Source organism: Elephas maximus, chromosome 3 (assembly GCF_024166365.1).
Source record: "Elephas maximus indicus isolate mEleMax1 chromosome 3, mEleMax1 primary haplotype, whole genome shotgun sequence".
Classification (NCBI taxonomy): Eukaryota; Metazoa; Chordata; class Mammalia; order Proboscidea; family Elephantidae; genus Elephas; species Elephas maximus.
The window spans coordinates 168,247,794-168,264,330 of NC_064821.1; the positions used below are offsets into that span (position 1 = coordinate 168,247,794).

Here is a 16,537-nt window from a genome sequence, read left to right on the forward strand (position 1 = left end):
AGGTTTTTATTCACTATGTTTTGATATTTGTATAGTTGGTGGTGAGCCCGACTGTGAACTTTTACAGTCGTATTTTATCTCTGTGGCCTTTACATGTGCATTTTAAATGCCTGAAAGCTAAGTCTTATTGAAGGTACCCACAGACTGATACTTGGTGTGCATCAGTTCCAAGGGAAGGTTCTGTTTAGGAGTTAATGGAACATGATTACAGCATGTACAGTCTCCAGCTTATAAACACAATATATAAATGCCTCTGCATACAGACAGATTGACAGCAAGGGAGCTAGATGCTCAAGTTCTACTTCTTCACCACTTAAAGTGTGGTCTATGGACTAGGCGCATCACCATCAGCCACCAGCTTGTTAGGAATGCAGAACCTCCAGCACCACTCCAGACCTCCTGTGTCAGAATCTGCATTTTAAAAAGGTTCCCACATGATCCTGTACATACATTTAAACCTTGAGAAGCCCTGCTCTCCTCCACCCCCAATTTGAGGAATTTAGAACACCTGGATAGTACCCACCTTATGAAGGTGGAAAAGGGGTAGCATTGCAGAGTGGTTATGAGCATAGACTCAGGAGCCAGACTGCTTTGCCTTGAACTCCAGCGCTGACACTTACTGGCTGTGCACCCTTGGGTAAGTTACTTAACCTTTTCTACCCCTTACTGTAAAATGAGAATAGTACTGCCTCATTAATTGTTGTGAGGGTTAAATGAATTTGAAATATGTTGTGGTTAGACTGTGTCTGCCTGTAAGTACTAGATGAGTGTTAGCCGTTGTCACTGCCATCATGTCATCATCATCCTTACCAAAGTGTAGCTACAGTGGGAAGCCCACCCCTGAGGAACATAGGTCCTAAGAGTAAACTCAAAAATGCATTTTCCCATAGAAATTGTAGTATAAATGGTGAGTAGGTGACATTTAAATGATACTATTAGAACTATACTTCTAGTGTATTATGCATTATGTGAACCATAGAAAGGTGAACTATTTCCGGTTCTAGGCACTGGCAGACTGCCTTATAGCACAGAGCCTCTTGGTAACTTGCAAGCCACCTGTGTTAGGATTTTCAACTGAGTCAGATATTTGATAGCCAAGTAGAAAGCAAAGAAGAATCCTCTATTTAGTAAGGGAAAGCAATTCAAGAAAATTTTCTAAACTTTTTCCGTTGTTACCACTGTCTCTTCCTCACCCTGTATCTTTTTGTGTTAGCTCATGTGCTCAAGCAAATGCAATTTGAATTTATTAGAATACATTTGTTATAAAGATTGCTTTTTTTGTGAAGCAAGGCACTGGGGATTAATGGTTTTTAATAATTCTCACTGAACATCAGGTTTAGATAAATGGAAGAGAACAAACTAGAATGGTTAGTAGCTTAAGTGCCCCTTCTCCCTTTGCCTGGTATAAAGTTATACGGGGTAAGACTATTTTCAGCAAGTTATGATTTTTTCCCCTGACTTTTCTTTTGGCTGAGATGAAAACCTAATCTGACATTAGACATAGAGCAATGGAAAAAAGTTGCATAAATCTCTGGAGATGTGGAATGTGCTGATATGAGAGCTGATATTCTCTAATGCCAGAATTCCTGAAAAAGGAAAAATTGCCTTTAAGTGGTAGGTCATTTTCTCACCTGCTTTGAAGCCTGCTGGGTTAAAAATGAGAGTTCAAAGTAAGGGTAGCCAGCAAACCAACTGAACTGGAATCTGATTCTGCTTATCTGAAAGGAGCTTCTTTATTTCAGAGCAGCACTGCCCTCACCTTAGAGAACCAATCTTCATCTACTCCTGGTCCCTTTCATTTCTCCTCTTGCAGGAAAAGCTTTCTTAGTAAGGCTTGCAAGGGCATTATCACAACAGTAAAAAGACTAAAGGTGGTCTTTGGGGATTTGGGGATTTCAGCTTACTGATGAATTCAGGCTTGTGGCATGTGACTTAAGTGCTTTGAATTCAGAAGTGTGTTTCAATATCAAAATTCTCTGGTTGGGTTTTAGCTAAATAGGGCAGTTTTTGCACTGTTGTCAGAAAAAGGTATTATGGGTAAAGTCAGGAGTCTAAAATCCTCTCAAATAAATTGTTTATTTCACTAAGACAAAACTTTGTTGAAATTTGTTTCACTGAACATATATTGTAGTTCCGCTAGGGTGGGAATGGGCCCTGTTTCCACATACTTCTACTAATCTTTATGTGGGAAAATGTGGTTGGACATGCCAGTGATGAATTTCTGAGGAACTCATAATTGGCTGGCTCCACTGTAACCAAGGCCTAACAATCTGCTTGATTAATTCTTTAAGGACTACATTAGCCAAGTTGCATGATTTCCAGAGATATAGAAGGTCAGATGTTACACTAACAAAGGACTTCTCTACAGGGTGTCTCACTGGGGTTTCTTCACCCCTTCCCCAAAATAATTAAATTTTTTCTCCCCAAATTACATTTTTTTTTTTTTTTAATAATAAGCAGATGTAAATGCCAAGTATCTTTTACTGAATAGTGATCAAAACTGTGGGGAAGATTTGTCCACTATTCTCATCATTTCTTCCAGGGCAAAGATAGTCTTCAGAACTAGGGGAGTTGATAGACGATTATAACTATATATATATATCGATATATGCCAGTAGAAAAAATAATAAATATGATTATTTTTAAAAGTTTCTAATTTTCTGTCATCATAACCAGTGACATAAAATCTGTTCATAGATGAAACATCTTTTCATATAGTCTCCGTATGACTTCATTAATGCTAAAAGCCTGTGATAGTTGTATGCCTCTTTATTAAATACATAAATCCCCACATTTAGAAATTAAACTGACGAAGTAAGTTTCTTAGTTTGAAAACATTGTTTTTCAAAGTTGAAAGATTTCTGTAGAAGATCTGATACAGTTTTAAAAACATTTGTAACTAAGCTTATATGCGTGTAAAATGTTGTTTTGTAACCAAGTTTCACAGTACATCTGAGGTGTTTCCCTGAAACTGTTTAGAGAATAAAAATGAGCCAATTGTGCGACAGGTCAGACTTTTTAAATGTTTACATTTTTCTGTTGTTGGTGCCTCTGAAGTCTTTATTTGGGCAGTCTGGCATATTCTTATTTTTATTTTCTTTATCAACTAGGATATTTGTAGCAAGGGAAAAGATATTTCCTTCTTCCTATAAGGGTATTTCTCATACTTCATCCCCATTTCTCCCCGTCAAAAAGAACTAGACTGAGAAATTTGTGAAATTGATAAAGTTCTTATCCAGGTTTTTTTTAAGTTCTGAACACTTTGAAGGAAAAAAAGAATAAAAGTTAGGACAGTGTACTTTTTAATGCATGTCTGGAAACCCTGGTGGCATAGTGGTTAAGTGCTACAGCTGCTAACCAAAAGGTCGGCAGTTCGAATCCACCAGGCGCTCCTTGAAAACTCTATGGGGTAGTTCTACTCTGCCTTATAGGGTCGCTGTGAGTCGGAATCGACTCGACGGCTGCGGGTTTGGTTTTTTGGGTTTTGTATTCCTTCCCCAGGATTTAATTGTTTCAAAGTTTGTGGAAAGCACCCTTTTTTCCTATTAATGTGTGTCTGGTAAGTATGAGTTCATAAAAGCTCTCCCTGAGTTTATTTGGATTTATTTATTTGTCAGTTTGTCATACTATGGTGGCCCGTGTGTTGCTGTGATGCTGGATTTATGCCACTGATATTTCAAATACCAGCAGGGTCACCCATGGTGGACAGGGTTCAGTGGAACTTCTAGACTAAGACAGAGTAGGAGGAAGGACCTGGTGATCTACTTCTAAAAAAATTGGCCAGTGAAAGCCTTATGCATAGCAGCAGAACATTGTCTGATACAGTGCCAGAAGGTGAGCCCCTCAGGTTGAGAGGCACTCAAAATATGACTGGGGAAAAGCTGCCTCCTCGAAGTAGAGTCGACCTCAATGATGTGGATAGAGTCAAGTTTTGGGACCTTCATTTGCTGATGTGACATAACTCAAAATGAGAAGAAACACCTGCAAATAAATACCCATTTAATGATCAGAATGTGGAATGTATGTACTATGAACTAGGAAAATTGGAAGCTGTTAAAAATGAAATGAAACACTTGAAATCCACTGGTATTGGCCATTTTGGACAATCATATGTCTACTATGCCAGGAATGACAGATTTAAGAAGAATGGCACTGCATTCATCATGAAAAGGAACATTTCAAGACCCATCCTGAAGTACAACCCTGTCAGTGATAGGGTAATATCCATATGCCTACAAGAAAAACCAGTTAATACAACTATTATTCATATTTATGCACCAACTACTAATGCCAGAGATGAAAAAACTAAAGATTTTTACCAACTTCTGTAGTCTGAAATTGATAAAACAATGCAATCTGGATGCATTGATAACTACTGGTGATTGGAATGCAAAAGTGGAAACAAAGAAGAAGGACTGGTAGTTGGAAAATATGGTCTTGGTGATAGAAACGACGCCAGAGATTGCGTGATGGACTTTTGCAAGACCAACGACTTCTTCATGGCAAATACCTTTTTTCAAAAACATAAACAGCAACTGTACACATGGACCTCGCCAGAAGGAATACACAGGAATCAATTCAAGTGCATCTGTGAAAAGAGACAATGGAGAAGCTCCATATCATCAGTGAGAACAAGGCCAGGGGCCAGCTTGCAAAACAGACCATCAGTTGTTCCTATACAAGGTCAAGCTGAAGCTGAAAAAAATTGAAACAAGTCCACAATAGCCAAAATATGACCTTGAATATACCCCACCTGAATTTAGAGACCATCTCAAGAATAGATTTGACACATTGAACACTAATGACCAAAGACCAGACCAGTTGTGGAATGACATGAAGGACATCATACATGAAGAAAGCAAAAGGTCATTAAAAAGACAGGAAAGAAAGAAAAGACCAAAACGGATGTCAGGAGAGACTCTGAAACTTGCTCCTGAGCGTAGAATAGCTAAAGTGAATGTAAGAAATGATGAAGTAAAAGCTGAAAAGAAGATTTCAAAGGGTGCTTGAGAAGACTAAGTATTATAATGACATGTGCAAAGACCTGGAGTTAGAAAACCAAAAGGGAAGAACACGCACAGCATTTCTCAAGCTGAAAGAACTGAAGAAAAAATTCAAGCCTCAAGTTGCAATATCAAAGGGTTCAATGAGAAAATACTGAACAAAGCAGGAAGCTTTAAAAGAAGATGGAAGGAATACAGAGTCACTGTACTAAAAAGAACTGGTTGACATTCAGCCATTTCAGGACATAGCATATAGTCAAGAACCAATGGTATTAAAGGAAGAAGTCCAAGCTGCACTGGTGAAAAACAAGGCTCCAGGAATAGACAGAATACCAATTGAGATGTTCCAACAAAGGGATGCAACACTGAAAGCACTCACTTGTCTATATCAAGAAATTTAGAAGACGGCTGCCTGGCCAACTGACTAGAAGAGATCCATACTTGTGCTCATTCCAAAGAAAGGTAATAAAAAAAAAAATGCAGAAATTATCGAAAAATATCATTAACATGCAACTAAAATTTTGCTGAAGATCATTCAAAGACGGTTGCAGCAGTACATCGACAGGGAACTGCCAGAAATTCAAACTGGATTCAGAAGAAGACGTGGAACCAGGGTTATCATAGCTGATGTCAGATGGATCCTGGCTAAAAGCAGAAAATACCAGAAAGATGTTTACCTGTGTTTTATTGACTATCCGAAAGCATTCGACTGTGTGGATTGTAACAAATTATGGATAACCTAGCGAAGAATGGGAATTCCAGAACGCTTTTTTGTGCTCATGGGTTATCTGTACATAGACCAAGAGGCAGTCATTTGAACAGAACAAGGGAATACTGCATGGTTGAAAATCAGGAAAGGTGTGCGTCAGGCTTGTATCCTTTCACCATACTTTTTCAGTCTGTATGCTGAGCAAATAATATGAGAAACTGGACTAGATGAAGAAGAACATGGCATCAGGATTGGAGAAAAACTCATTAACAACCTGCAGACAACACAACCTTGCTTGCTGAAAGTAAAGAGGACTTGAAGCACTTACTGATGAAGATCAAAGACTTCAGTATGGATTATACCTCAACATAATGAAACAAAAATCCTTACAACTGGACCAATAAACAACATCATGATAAACAGAGAAAATATTGAAGTTGTCAAGGGTTTTATTTTACTTGGATCCACAATCAACATCCATGGAAGCAGCAGTCAAGAAATCAAACAACATATTGCATTGGGCAAATCTGCTGCAAAAGAGCTCTTTAAAGTGTTGCAAAGCAAAGATGTCACTTTGAGAACTAAGGTGCAGCTGACCCAAACCATGGTATTTTCATTCGCCTCATTCACCTGAAAGCTGGATAAGGAAGACCGAAGAAGAATTGATGCCTGTGAATATGATGTCGGCAAAGAATATTGAATATACCGTGGACTGCCAGAAGAACAAACAAATCTGTCTTGGAAGAAGTACAGACAGAGTGCTCTGTAAAAGCAAGAGTGGCAAGACTTCTTCTTAGATACTTTGGACATGTTATCAGGAGGGACCAGTCCCTGGAGAAGGACATCATGCTTGGTAAAGTAGCGGGTCAATGAAAAAGGTGAAGACCCTCAAGGAAATGGATTGGCACAGTGGCTTCAAGAATGGGCTGACACATAGAAATGATTGTGAGGATGGCGCAGGATAGGGCAGTGTTTCATTCTGTTGTACAAAGGGTTGCTATGAGTCTAAATCAACTCGATGGCACCTGACAACAACAACAACATATTGAATCTTAATCTTTTCTCCCTCAAGGTGAAAGTCCCAGTGCCAAAGTTTAGAACATCCTGTTACTAACTGCTACTGATATATTTATGGCTTAACCATTAGCACTTGGGGCAAATGGAGTGCATAGCAGGTTTTAGAAGAGCTGTGCTTAGCTATTATTGAAGTAAATTGCTTGTTCCAAACCCATTACACTAATCATATTAGACTTTGCATTAGAAAACAATGTTTTAGGAAAAATCTTTTTTTTTTTTTTTTTTTTACTAACTCAGCGTAGCCCTCTAAATGGAGAGAATATTGGGATACAAAAGACAACTGTAATCTTGAGGAATAATTTTTAGCTTTTTTCTTGAGTGAAGTTTTGTTCCCTCCTACCACCAATTAAATTTCCGATGTTCAAAATAACTAAGTTAGTAAGAATACTTAATACATTATAATTCTAAACCAGGAGTAGCTTGGACTTTGGTTAGTTCTTACCTTTTTTAAGAGTTTATAGTTAAACTCTCATTTATTCTTACCAGAGCCATTGGTGGACAGACTGTATCTCCAGTATTATAAATAGGAACGTTCCAGTCAGCAAAATTTGAGTGATTTGTCTAAAATTACACAATAGCCTATTTTCATTATGATATATGCTCAAACTCAGTAATAGGTAACTTCACAAATACTAAATTTCAAACCAAATATAGTGACGCTGAGGGGATACAGAATGACCGAGTGATGATAGTCAAGTGGCTTCGTTAGAGAAGTCTTCCTATAGGAGATGAATTTGCAGAAGAGTTTTAAATAAAGGGGCAGATAATGGATTGTCAGAAAAATAGAAAGGTAACTTCTGTTGGAGAAATGTTTGCTGCAAAGGCAAAGATGTCAGTAGTCAAATAAGCTGCCTAGGGAACTCACCACTGTCTAAGCCTGTTTGATGAACTCTGGTGCTTTGAAATGAAGAATGTATATTCACTTCGCTCGTTTTCAGACTTGTTCACTCCACTTTCATTCCTGTTCATGTGAGTTAACCACCTAAGAAAGACTGCTGTTTGGTAATTCACATCACATACTCACATAACTGTGTAAAGGACTTTAGCCTCTCTAACTGTCTTAAAATGTACAGTAAAACTGAAGATACTTGTAGACACTGGTTTGTAATGATTCAGAGGGAATTTGATTGAAATGTTCAAAGAAAGGAAGGAAGGAAAGGTTTTAATAGGAAGTATAAATGTATAGTTGTGTCTCAACATCAGTCTTCTTTCAAAGTCAGGTCAAAGTTGCGAAGGATTATGGGGGATAGTTTAATTGAACAGAATGAGCTTTTGGTCTAAAATATCAATTTGTGGGATTTTTTTTTTTTCTGAAGTGGGAATTATAGGTAGCAGATGTATTTACAGTAGTTGTAAGTAGGTAGGAAACTTGGGTGTGTTCCTTTATGCTGATGAGGCTTCAGTAAAAGGTTGAGTTTTAATGGCATTCTTTCTAACTTTGAGGAAAGAATAAAATGATCTCTTTTAATTCTGTAATCCGCTGACTGAAAGGTCAGCAGTTTGAACCCACCAACCACTCTTCAAGAGAAAGATGTGGCAGTCTGCTTCCGTAAAGATTTACAGCCTTGGAAACCCTATGGGGCAGTTTTGCTCTGTCTTACAAGGTCGCTATGAGTTGAAATAGACTCAACAAGAATGGGGTTGGTTTGGTTGCATAATTTTGTAATAAGATTAAAATTGCCTTAAGTCCATCTCTACAGTATCCAGCTTCAAGAAATTATTTGGGCCTCGGGTGATGCCCAACAAAATGAAAAGAATGGATATTCAGAAAATTCAGACCACATAATCACCCTCTGACCTTATTCTGTAACTTCACACATTCTGGAAATAAAACATGTATGTACTGTTCAAGGTTTAGACAAGGACTGTCATTACAAATAACCAATATAACATTCAAGGAAAGAAACAGTTTTTGGGAGAATATAAGAAGGAAGCATATTCTCACACTCTTTGTTAGGAACATGACAACTCTTGACCTCATCTATTCAATATGCTAGACTCCCAATTTCTTTCAAGATTTTACTACCAGGTAGCAGCAGCTTTACAATTAAATTTTAATCCCTCGGTGTTGTTAGACTCATATCTAGAGTACAGCCACAGCTGTTCTTGGCAGGCAAATACATTGCTGTTTTTCCTCCAGTCACAGTGAGATAGAAAAATGTTCTCTGGCTGGGGTGTGGCTGAAGGTGCTTTACTAATCTTATACATAACTCAGCCTTGGTTGCTAGGGTACACAAAGTTGAAAATTTACCCTCTGATAAAATTCAGCTAGATTTTTTATTTACTTGACTCTGATCCCTTTGGGATTTTAGCCCTTATTGGGAACCCAGGGATTCTTATTCAGCTAAGCCCTGACTGTGAAGATTTTTCTTATTAATTTGCTCTTGATGTATTTTAGTTATTATAATACTGCCTTTAAAAACAAACAAACAAAAAAAAAAGAAGACTACACACATACACACACACAAACTGCACTAGAACATGCAGTTGCTGGATACTCTAAAAAGATTCTTCTTTCTGTATTGGCTAATTGAATGGAAGGACTCCAGTAGGGCTTCTTATCTTGTTTTCAGAGTTTAAGCTTTTAAAAGGCCTCAGCATTTAAAAATATGGTGACTCTTGTTCTATAACATGCAGTAAGTCTTTGTGGTTTGAATTCATCGTATTAACATGTTACTACTAATAGATTTGTTTGTTCATTCATTCAACTAACAAATATTTATTAGTTACTTTTATGAAATACGGAAACCCTGGTGGCATAGTGGTTAAATCCTATGGCTGCTAACTAAAGGGTTGGCAGTTTGAATCCTCCAGGCGCTCCTTGGAAACTCTATGGGGCCGTTCTACTCTGTCCTATGGGGTTGCTATGAGTCGGAATCGACTCGATGGCACTGGGTTTGGTTTTTATGAAATATAAAATGCAGTCCTTGCCCTCGAGTAGCTCGTAGTCTAATGGTGGCCGGTTTGAGACAGGTAGGAAGATGTATTAGTGTAAGGTAGAGGCTAATACCACAGTAGATTGTTTATCCTGGTATAGTCATTCAACTAGAAGTGGCTAATGAGTTACTTTCAAGTGCCTCACACAAGACTTAGTGACCCCAAAAGTCAATCTGGACTCACAGAGGACCCTTCCTTTCTGAAGAATTTATTTGGCCAGATTCCTTTCAGTGTAACAACGGGAGTTAGAAACAGGTTTTATAATTTTATCCTTTTTAAAATACGCAAAATAGAGGACTTTCGTTTTTATACCTGGTGGGTAAAGTTCATGTTTGTGTGAACAGTGGTATTCCTCATAATTTTTTATCTGAATACTTAGAACTTATCAAAAAATGAAGAGCTTCACAATTCAAAATTTAAATAAGAAATATCTTGCCTCAGATGAGCATAGTGACTGCCATAAGACAAAAGCCTCTCATACTCATACATTTTTATCTTTTCTCATTACAGATATTAACAAATTAATAAGGACTGAGGGCTATTCTGGTTTTAAAAAGGAAATAGTGTGATGTCATTGTGAAGCAGCATAGAATAGCAAGAGTTAGGACTAAAATTGCTTGGCTCTGTGGACGTGAAAGAATGGGGAAAAGCCACCGAGAATTTCCCAGAGCCCACATGTTACTATCCAAGCTGCATTCTGCAGTCACTGATTCTGAAAATTGGCATATACTATGTTAACTTAAAAAAAAAAAAAAAAAGATACTGGGTTAAGGCACTAAAATATGGCTCCTTTGCCTTCTCCTCCAAGCTGAATTTTGCCTCCTTGACAATTCTACCTCTTCACAAAGGGAGCTACCAAGATTATATTCTCTCTAACTGAAAAAGATTTCCTATACTTACTGGTCTATCTCAGTCAATGAACTGGATTGTTCAGGATATGACGTTGGAATATTTTTAAATAGGCATAGCAACTGTCCTCAGAGAGTTTATACTCTTAGGCATGTAATCAATACATATGGTAAAAGGATGAAAACATATGGAGCAGAAGAATAGGCCCAAGGTTTTAAGAGAGGGTTGAAGGGTATATACTGATTTAACTCAACGTGCCGGCAGAAGAAGGGAAGTGGGCTGATTTGAACAATGACTTTGATGTGTAAGACTGAGGCTCAGGCTTTGGAATTGAATTTACTGGTAATCATTACTCCTCTAGCAGCCCATCTGAGCATGTCATATCTACTGGAATAAGCAGAAATTGTTATTCTTTGAGTAGATTAACAGAATATACACCTTCAGATAGTTAGATGCATCTTTCAGCTCAGAAGTCTGATTTGTAACACACTGGTAGGGAGACACATTGATATTTCTGGGTTGTTAGGAGCCCATTCTTCATCTATTCACCTGTGTTCCTGTTTATACTAGCAACTGTGTCTGCTAACATTAGGGGTCCAGAGAAAGACTTAAATAAACCCCAGCCCCCCTGAGTTCCTACGAAACTACCACCTACTCTCATAGGACTTGGAAAGAGATAACACACACAGTTACTTAACATTTTTCCTCTGGACTTTTATCTTTTGGATGGCATTGAGAGTAACCATATCTCTTGTTTGGCCTCAAACTCCATATTGAATTATTATTTTTTTTTTTAATTGCTTTTGAGCAATAACTCTTTTCCCTGGTTGCTTAACCAGTCATACAAGTTGAGACTTCTGTCTCTTTTATAATAGCTGCTCTGGGAGAACAGATGAAAAATAAGAAGTCAGTTAGGTATTTTATGAGTATTGAAATCCCTTCCATTCAGAAATGTAAATAAAATAACCAGCGTGAGCAATCAGCTTATGTCAGATTCCATGGGTTTATGTTACATAGGGAAATTATAGTGCAACCTGAAACATGCTTCTTAATGAACTCATAGTGGTGTCACAGTTGAGTATAAACCCTTGAGCTTTTCTTTTGTGAAGGGTTTCAGAAATCACCTTTTATAAGCTGCCTAGGGGAGTGGGGAAAATGCTAAGATGATACCAACAAATGCTATCACTGTTAAGTGGCTGCCACCCTTCCAGCACCAAATTGTGCCAGCTGAGTAAGTAAAGCAGAAATCCAGGATACTGCTCACCTTTTGGCTTATTCAGTGTTCATAAAAAAATAGACTCAGTGCCACACTGGGGGAGACCCACGAGCCAGTATTCTGTTTCTTAGAGTGGCACCAGGAAAGTGCTATGGAAAAACAGGGTTGACCCTGTGGTTTTTGGCTTCAGAGGTTGGGAAAGTTCAGTGAGGAAGTATGACAGAAGCCCAGTTAGATAGCTCTGTTTTTACCTTCAGCAAATGCAAGAAGCCAGACATCTAATAGGTCATGAAATTGGAATTTCTCTCCTGTCTTTGGCTATTGCTCCAGTAAGCTGCAGTACATAAGAACTATCTCCTTATTTATTAGCAAACTGGTTTTGCAGTCCCTAGTGGGTTTAAAGGTCTTCCAGCTCTTTTCCTATTCAGTAGGCTAGCTACAGAAGTCCACTATACCAAATGGAATATAGAGGACCAGTCAGAGTTTAAGTTTGGGAATGAGGGAAAGAAGCGTGTATTTTCTTTTTTTAATTATTCCTTTTTGACATTTTAATTTCTTAAGGGGTTGGCTTGACTCTATCAAGTTTGGGTCCTTTAAAAAAATTAGTTGCCAATAAGTCAACTCCAACTCCTAGTGACCCCATGTGTTGCTCCATAAGGTTTTCAAGGCTGTGACCTATCGGGAGCAGATCACCACGCTTTTCTTCCGAGGTGCCTCTGGATGGGTTTGAACTGCCAACCTTTCTGTTAGTACTTGAACACTTAACTGTTTACACTACCTAGGGACACCTTTGGGCCTGTATCCCACTGCAGTCGATTCAGACTCATAGCCGACCCTATAGGATGGAAGAGTGCTGCTGTATAGGGTTTCCAAGGCTGTAAACCTTTACAAAAGCGGATTGCCACATCTTTCTCCTGCAGAGCGGTGGGTGGCTTCAAACTGCCAACCTTTCCATTAGCAGCTGAGATGACCACTGTATCACCAGGGCTCCTTTCTTTGGGCCTGTGGGCCTCCATTAGTTCATTACAGTTCTGGATAGGATATTTGATATATCCTTACTTAGCTCAGAATCTCAAATGATAGGGAGCTGTGTAGTTAATGATACTTAACATTTTTTGTTGGGCTTTACAGTATATAGACCTCCTTTAGTGCCTGTATATATAACAGATGGACTCATCCTTGTGCTTTCTCATAGGTGCCCTGGTGTTTGTTGACATAGATCAAGATGCTGTGTGGCTGTATACGGGACCGTGAACCATTTGACAGTCTAGACATACACAGTCACCTTGCATTATTTAAGCCCTGATCTCTGCATTCTAGTTTCTCTGTATTCCCCATGTATACAATATGTAGTTGCTTGAAATTCCTTATATATTGCTTGCATATTCTTGCTTCTAAGTTTAGCACATACCAGTTACTTCTAGTTAGAATCCCTTCCCGTGACTTCCCTCAAGCAGTCCATGTCTTTAAAAATCCAACTTAAAAGTTACCTCCTAAAAAAGCCTCTGATTAATCTCATTTATCTGATTCCCTTCTTCTGGGACTTCTCAGTATTTCCCAGTCTGGTACTTAAACTGTTTTATGTCTTTGTAATTGTTGCTTCTGTACATGGTCACCCAACAAACATAAGGGTTGTAGGAATGGTGATTCTCCTCCATACTCTTGCCTTTGCTTATTATACACATTTTGAAGGCCTACTGATGGCCTTTTTTAATTTCCCCAGAGTTCTAGTCCACCTTCCATTCCCTTCCCCTTTACTTCTTAGTTACATTCCTAGAGAAACAGTGCGGACGTTCAGGGCTTGGCCTTCACCTCAGCATGTGTGTGGCAGCCTGCTGAATAGGTCCCTGCAGTTGGGAAGTATTTAACCCTTAGGTTTGACTTAATCTCTGCATTCTACTCTGATACCTTCAAGAAGTAGACATGAGACCAGGAGTAGATACAGAGATGGGAGTAGGGAAATTTCCACTGAAAGCCAAGGTATCTTTTTCCTTCCGTTTTACACAAGACCTATGAAGCTGCTGCCGTCAGCAGCTCACCCGACACTCTGCTGCCCTGCCTCTTTTCCAGGAGTCAGGGTTAGTTTAAGAAAAAGCCTCTTGCTAGAAGCCATGACCTCGTACTTTTATCCCCTCCATCTGGTGTACGGCCTCATGGGGCTGTGCTGCTATGCAGGAGATGAGCAATGGAATTCTTTAGATGATGACTTCTGAGCCCACATGCGGAGGCAGTGGGGGTGGGGAGTAGTGAGAGCCAAGATCGATAGACCAAAAAGTAAGGTTTGCTCTGGGAGAAATCCTGACTATAGGTAGACTGTTTTCATGAGGTGTTCTTCCCCTAGCCCAAGCAGGGGCCCAGATCAGGGAGCTTGTAGCATCCCAGGCCCGTGATTGATGAACATGGTGTTCCTGCAGCTTTATGCCTTCACAGTCGGGGTGCAGGAGTGGAGTAGGTAGGGCTTATTGCTGTCTCTAATGGAATGCAGTCCAGGATTGAACAGGGAAGGGTTCCCCTTGCACACACCATCTCTTGGAGCTGCTTTTTTTCACTGTCTTGTGCCTAAACAGAGGTCCCAGTTTTGAATGGGGATGGGAGGAGGGGTTGAGGGCAGCAAGAATTTTTGATGAAATGGAAATCTATTGTCTGCTGCCTCGTCTTGGACGGGTCTCTCTGCTGCCTCGTCTTGCAAGGGTCTCTCTGCAGGGTAGATTCTCTCTTGCCTTGGTGTAGATGAATTGCTTGTCTCAGCCTGTGGTCCCAGGACCTTTACTAGGCCATGAGTAGGCATCTGGCCCTGTAGTACAACTATTTCTTAGTACTCTCATTCCCTGTTCTTATTTTCCTAACCCAGAGGTTAATAACATTTTTAAAAAGAGTGAAGCCTCAAAAGAAATTCTAATATATTCTTTTAAAAGCCCAAAGCCTTATTAATTTCTGCTTATGGCTTCTCATGACTATTTCTACTCTGCCCACACATTTAATAGCACTTAAAAAAAAAAAAACTAGATAACATTTAAAAATTTTTAATGTTTAAGTCCAAAGGAAAAAAGAAAAAGAACTAGGATCCAGAGTTGGTTAAATGTAGAATGCTTTGTATAGTGATCACTTGGTGGTGGTGGTGCTGGTGGCAGAAATGGCATAAAGGGGGTTTGTTGATGAGGTTGGTAAAGGCTTAGTCTGTTCTTTTTGTAAACTGCTCAGTTACTCTCTCCTGGCAGTCCTAGAGCTTCCACAGGGCTTGAACATTTTGTATCAATTTCTGTTCTGAAGGTGCTGGGACTCTGGCGCCCCTAACCCTGGGCATCCTTGAGGAGAGTACACAGGATTTGAAGTCAGAAGACCTGGGTTTGAGTTCTGACTGAGCCTCTCAGTGTCCGTGTGACCTTGGACAAATCACTGAACCTCTCTGAACAGCATCTGTAAGATAAGAAGAATCCCTACCTCACAGGGTTGTTGTGAGGACTGCATATATGCTAAGGCACTTTGTAAACCAAAAAGCTTTTTATGAACATCATTGTTATTCTTGGGGAGCTCCCACCTTGGAAGTGGTGCAGCTGTGGATTAAACTGCCTTCCTTTTTTCTTCACTCAGCCCAGCCTTTCTCTTTTTGGTCACACTCACTTACAGGAGCTGGTGGTGGTGAAGTAAAGTTACTAGACTTCAGCAACTTTGGTCAAGGAGAGAGAATCCCCATGTCCAGCTACTCCATCCATAGATTCATAAGACATAAGTGGAAGTGAGCAAAGACCATTTTTAATCCAAGATAGTTCAGATCGGGGACTAAGGGAAGGATACTTGCCTTGCTTTCTCAAATCCAGAATGAGTAGTACATCTTAGGAAATGAGGAATAGCCCCAAAGATGCTCAGAGATAATTTAAGTCCCGAATGGAAGTGGGAAAATGAGTTTATGAACCACGTCTCTCTTCTGTCCCTTTGACCCTTGGGGATATTACTGATACGCCACTGGCTGTTGCCTGCAGCCTGCCCACCACCCAAAAAGAATAAAAGCTTCTGGAAAAGCTCAGTTGAGTGCAGCAACTGTGACATATTTACCTTAGTAAAACCACTGCTTGCTCTCCTCCAGTGCCTCTTTCTTGTGATTATCCCTGGAACCCAAAGCTATGGTTTCCTAACTTAGTAAGAGTTAAAAACAACAAACCAAATCACGTGGAGCAGCAGGTTCGGTAGTTGGTGCCATTCATGGGGGACTGCTCCACCGTCCAAACCACAAGGGACATGCACCTCACTATCTCCCAGCATAAACCAGCCATGCGAAGTTGTAGGGTCTCACCCACTCTACTTGGGTGGTAATTCTCTACTGTCCTCTTTTCTCCATGCCCTTTCCTCATCTTTGCCCCCTCTACTCCCCAGGGGACTACCTATCCCCAAACCAAACATCTGTGTCTGCATGTTGATAATGTAAAATTCTAACATTCCTTGGGCCCCTGTTGGTTTGATGTTAGAAGGCTTTCATTGAAATCTGGTTGCTTTTTTTTTTTTTATATTGTTGGGGAGAGGCAGGGTGGCTGCAACGAACACCTATGCATCCTGAGAGAAGCTATGTATGTGTCCCTGTATGTGCACCCCATATGTGTGTGTGTATCCCCATGGTTGTGCACAGGCTGGTGAGAAAGGAAGCATCTCTTTGTTTTCCAACATTGGCTCAAAGATGCCCACCCCCCACCCCCATAGCAGCAGGCAGTTCCCATGTGGAGGGTGGGGGCAGAGGCCTCCACCAAGGCCATC

At 39.8% G+C, this 16,537-nt stretch overlaps 1 protein-coding gene across 5 annotated transcripts in view; it reads left to right on the plus strand.

Moving 5' to 3' along the window:
- The window catches only part of ST7L (suppression of tumorigenicity 7 like), a 185,534-nt gene that overhangs the window by 95,527 nt on the left and 73,470 nt on the right, over positions 1–16,537 (plus strand). The window contains exon 15 of one of the 5 annotated variants that reach the window (XM_049880061.1): positions 15,062–15,380. The exons of 3 other annotated variants lie outside the window; for them this stretch is intronic. In XM_049880061.1, the coding sequence (XP_049736018.1) occupies positions 15,062–15,085 (24 nt within the window). In that variant the 3' untranslated portion in view covers positions 15,086–15,380. Of the gene's footprint in view, positions 1–12,986; positions 14,532–15,061; positions 15,381–16,537 lie in introns of those variants that run through there. One more of the 5 variants, XM_049880062.1, reaches the window with a different exon arrangement.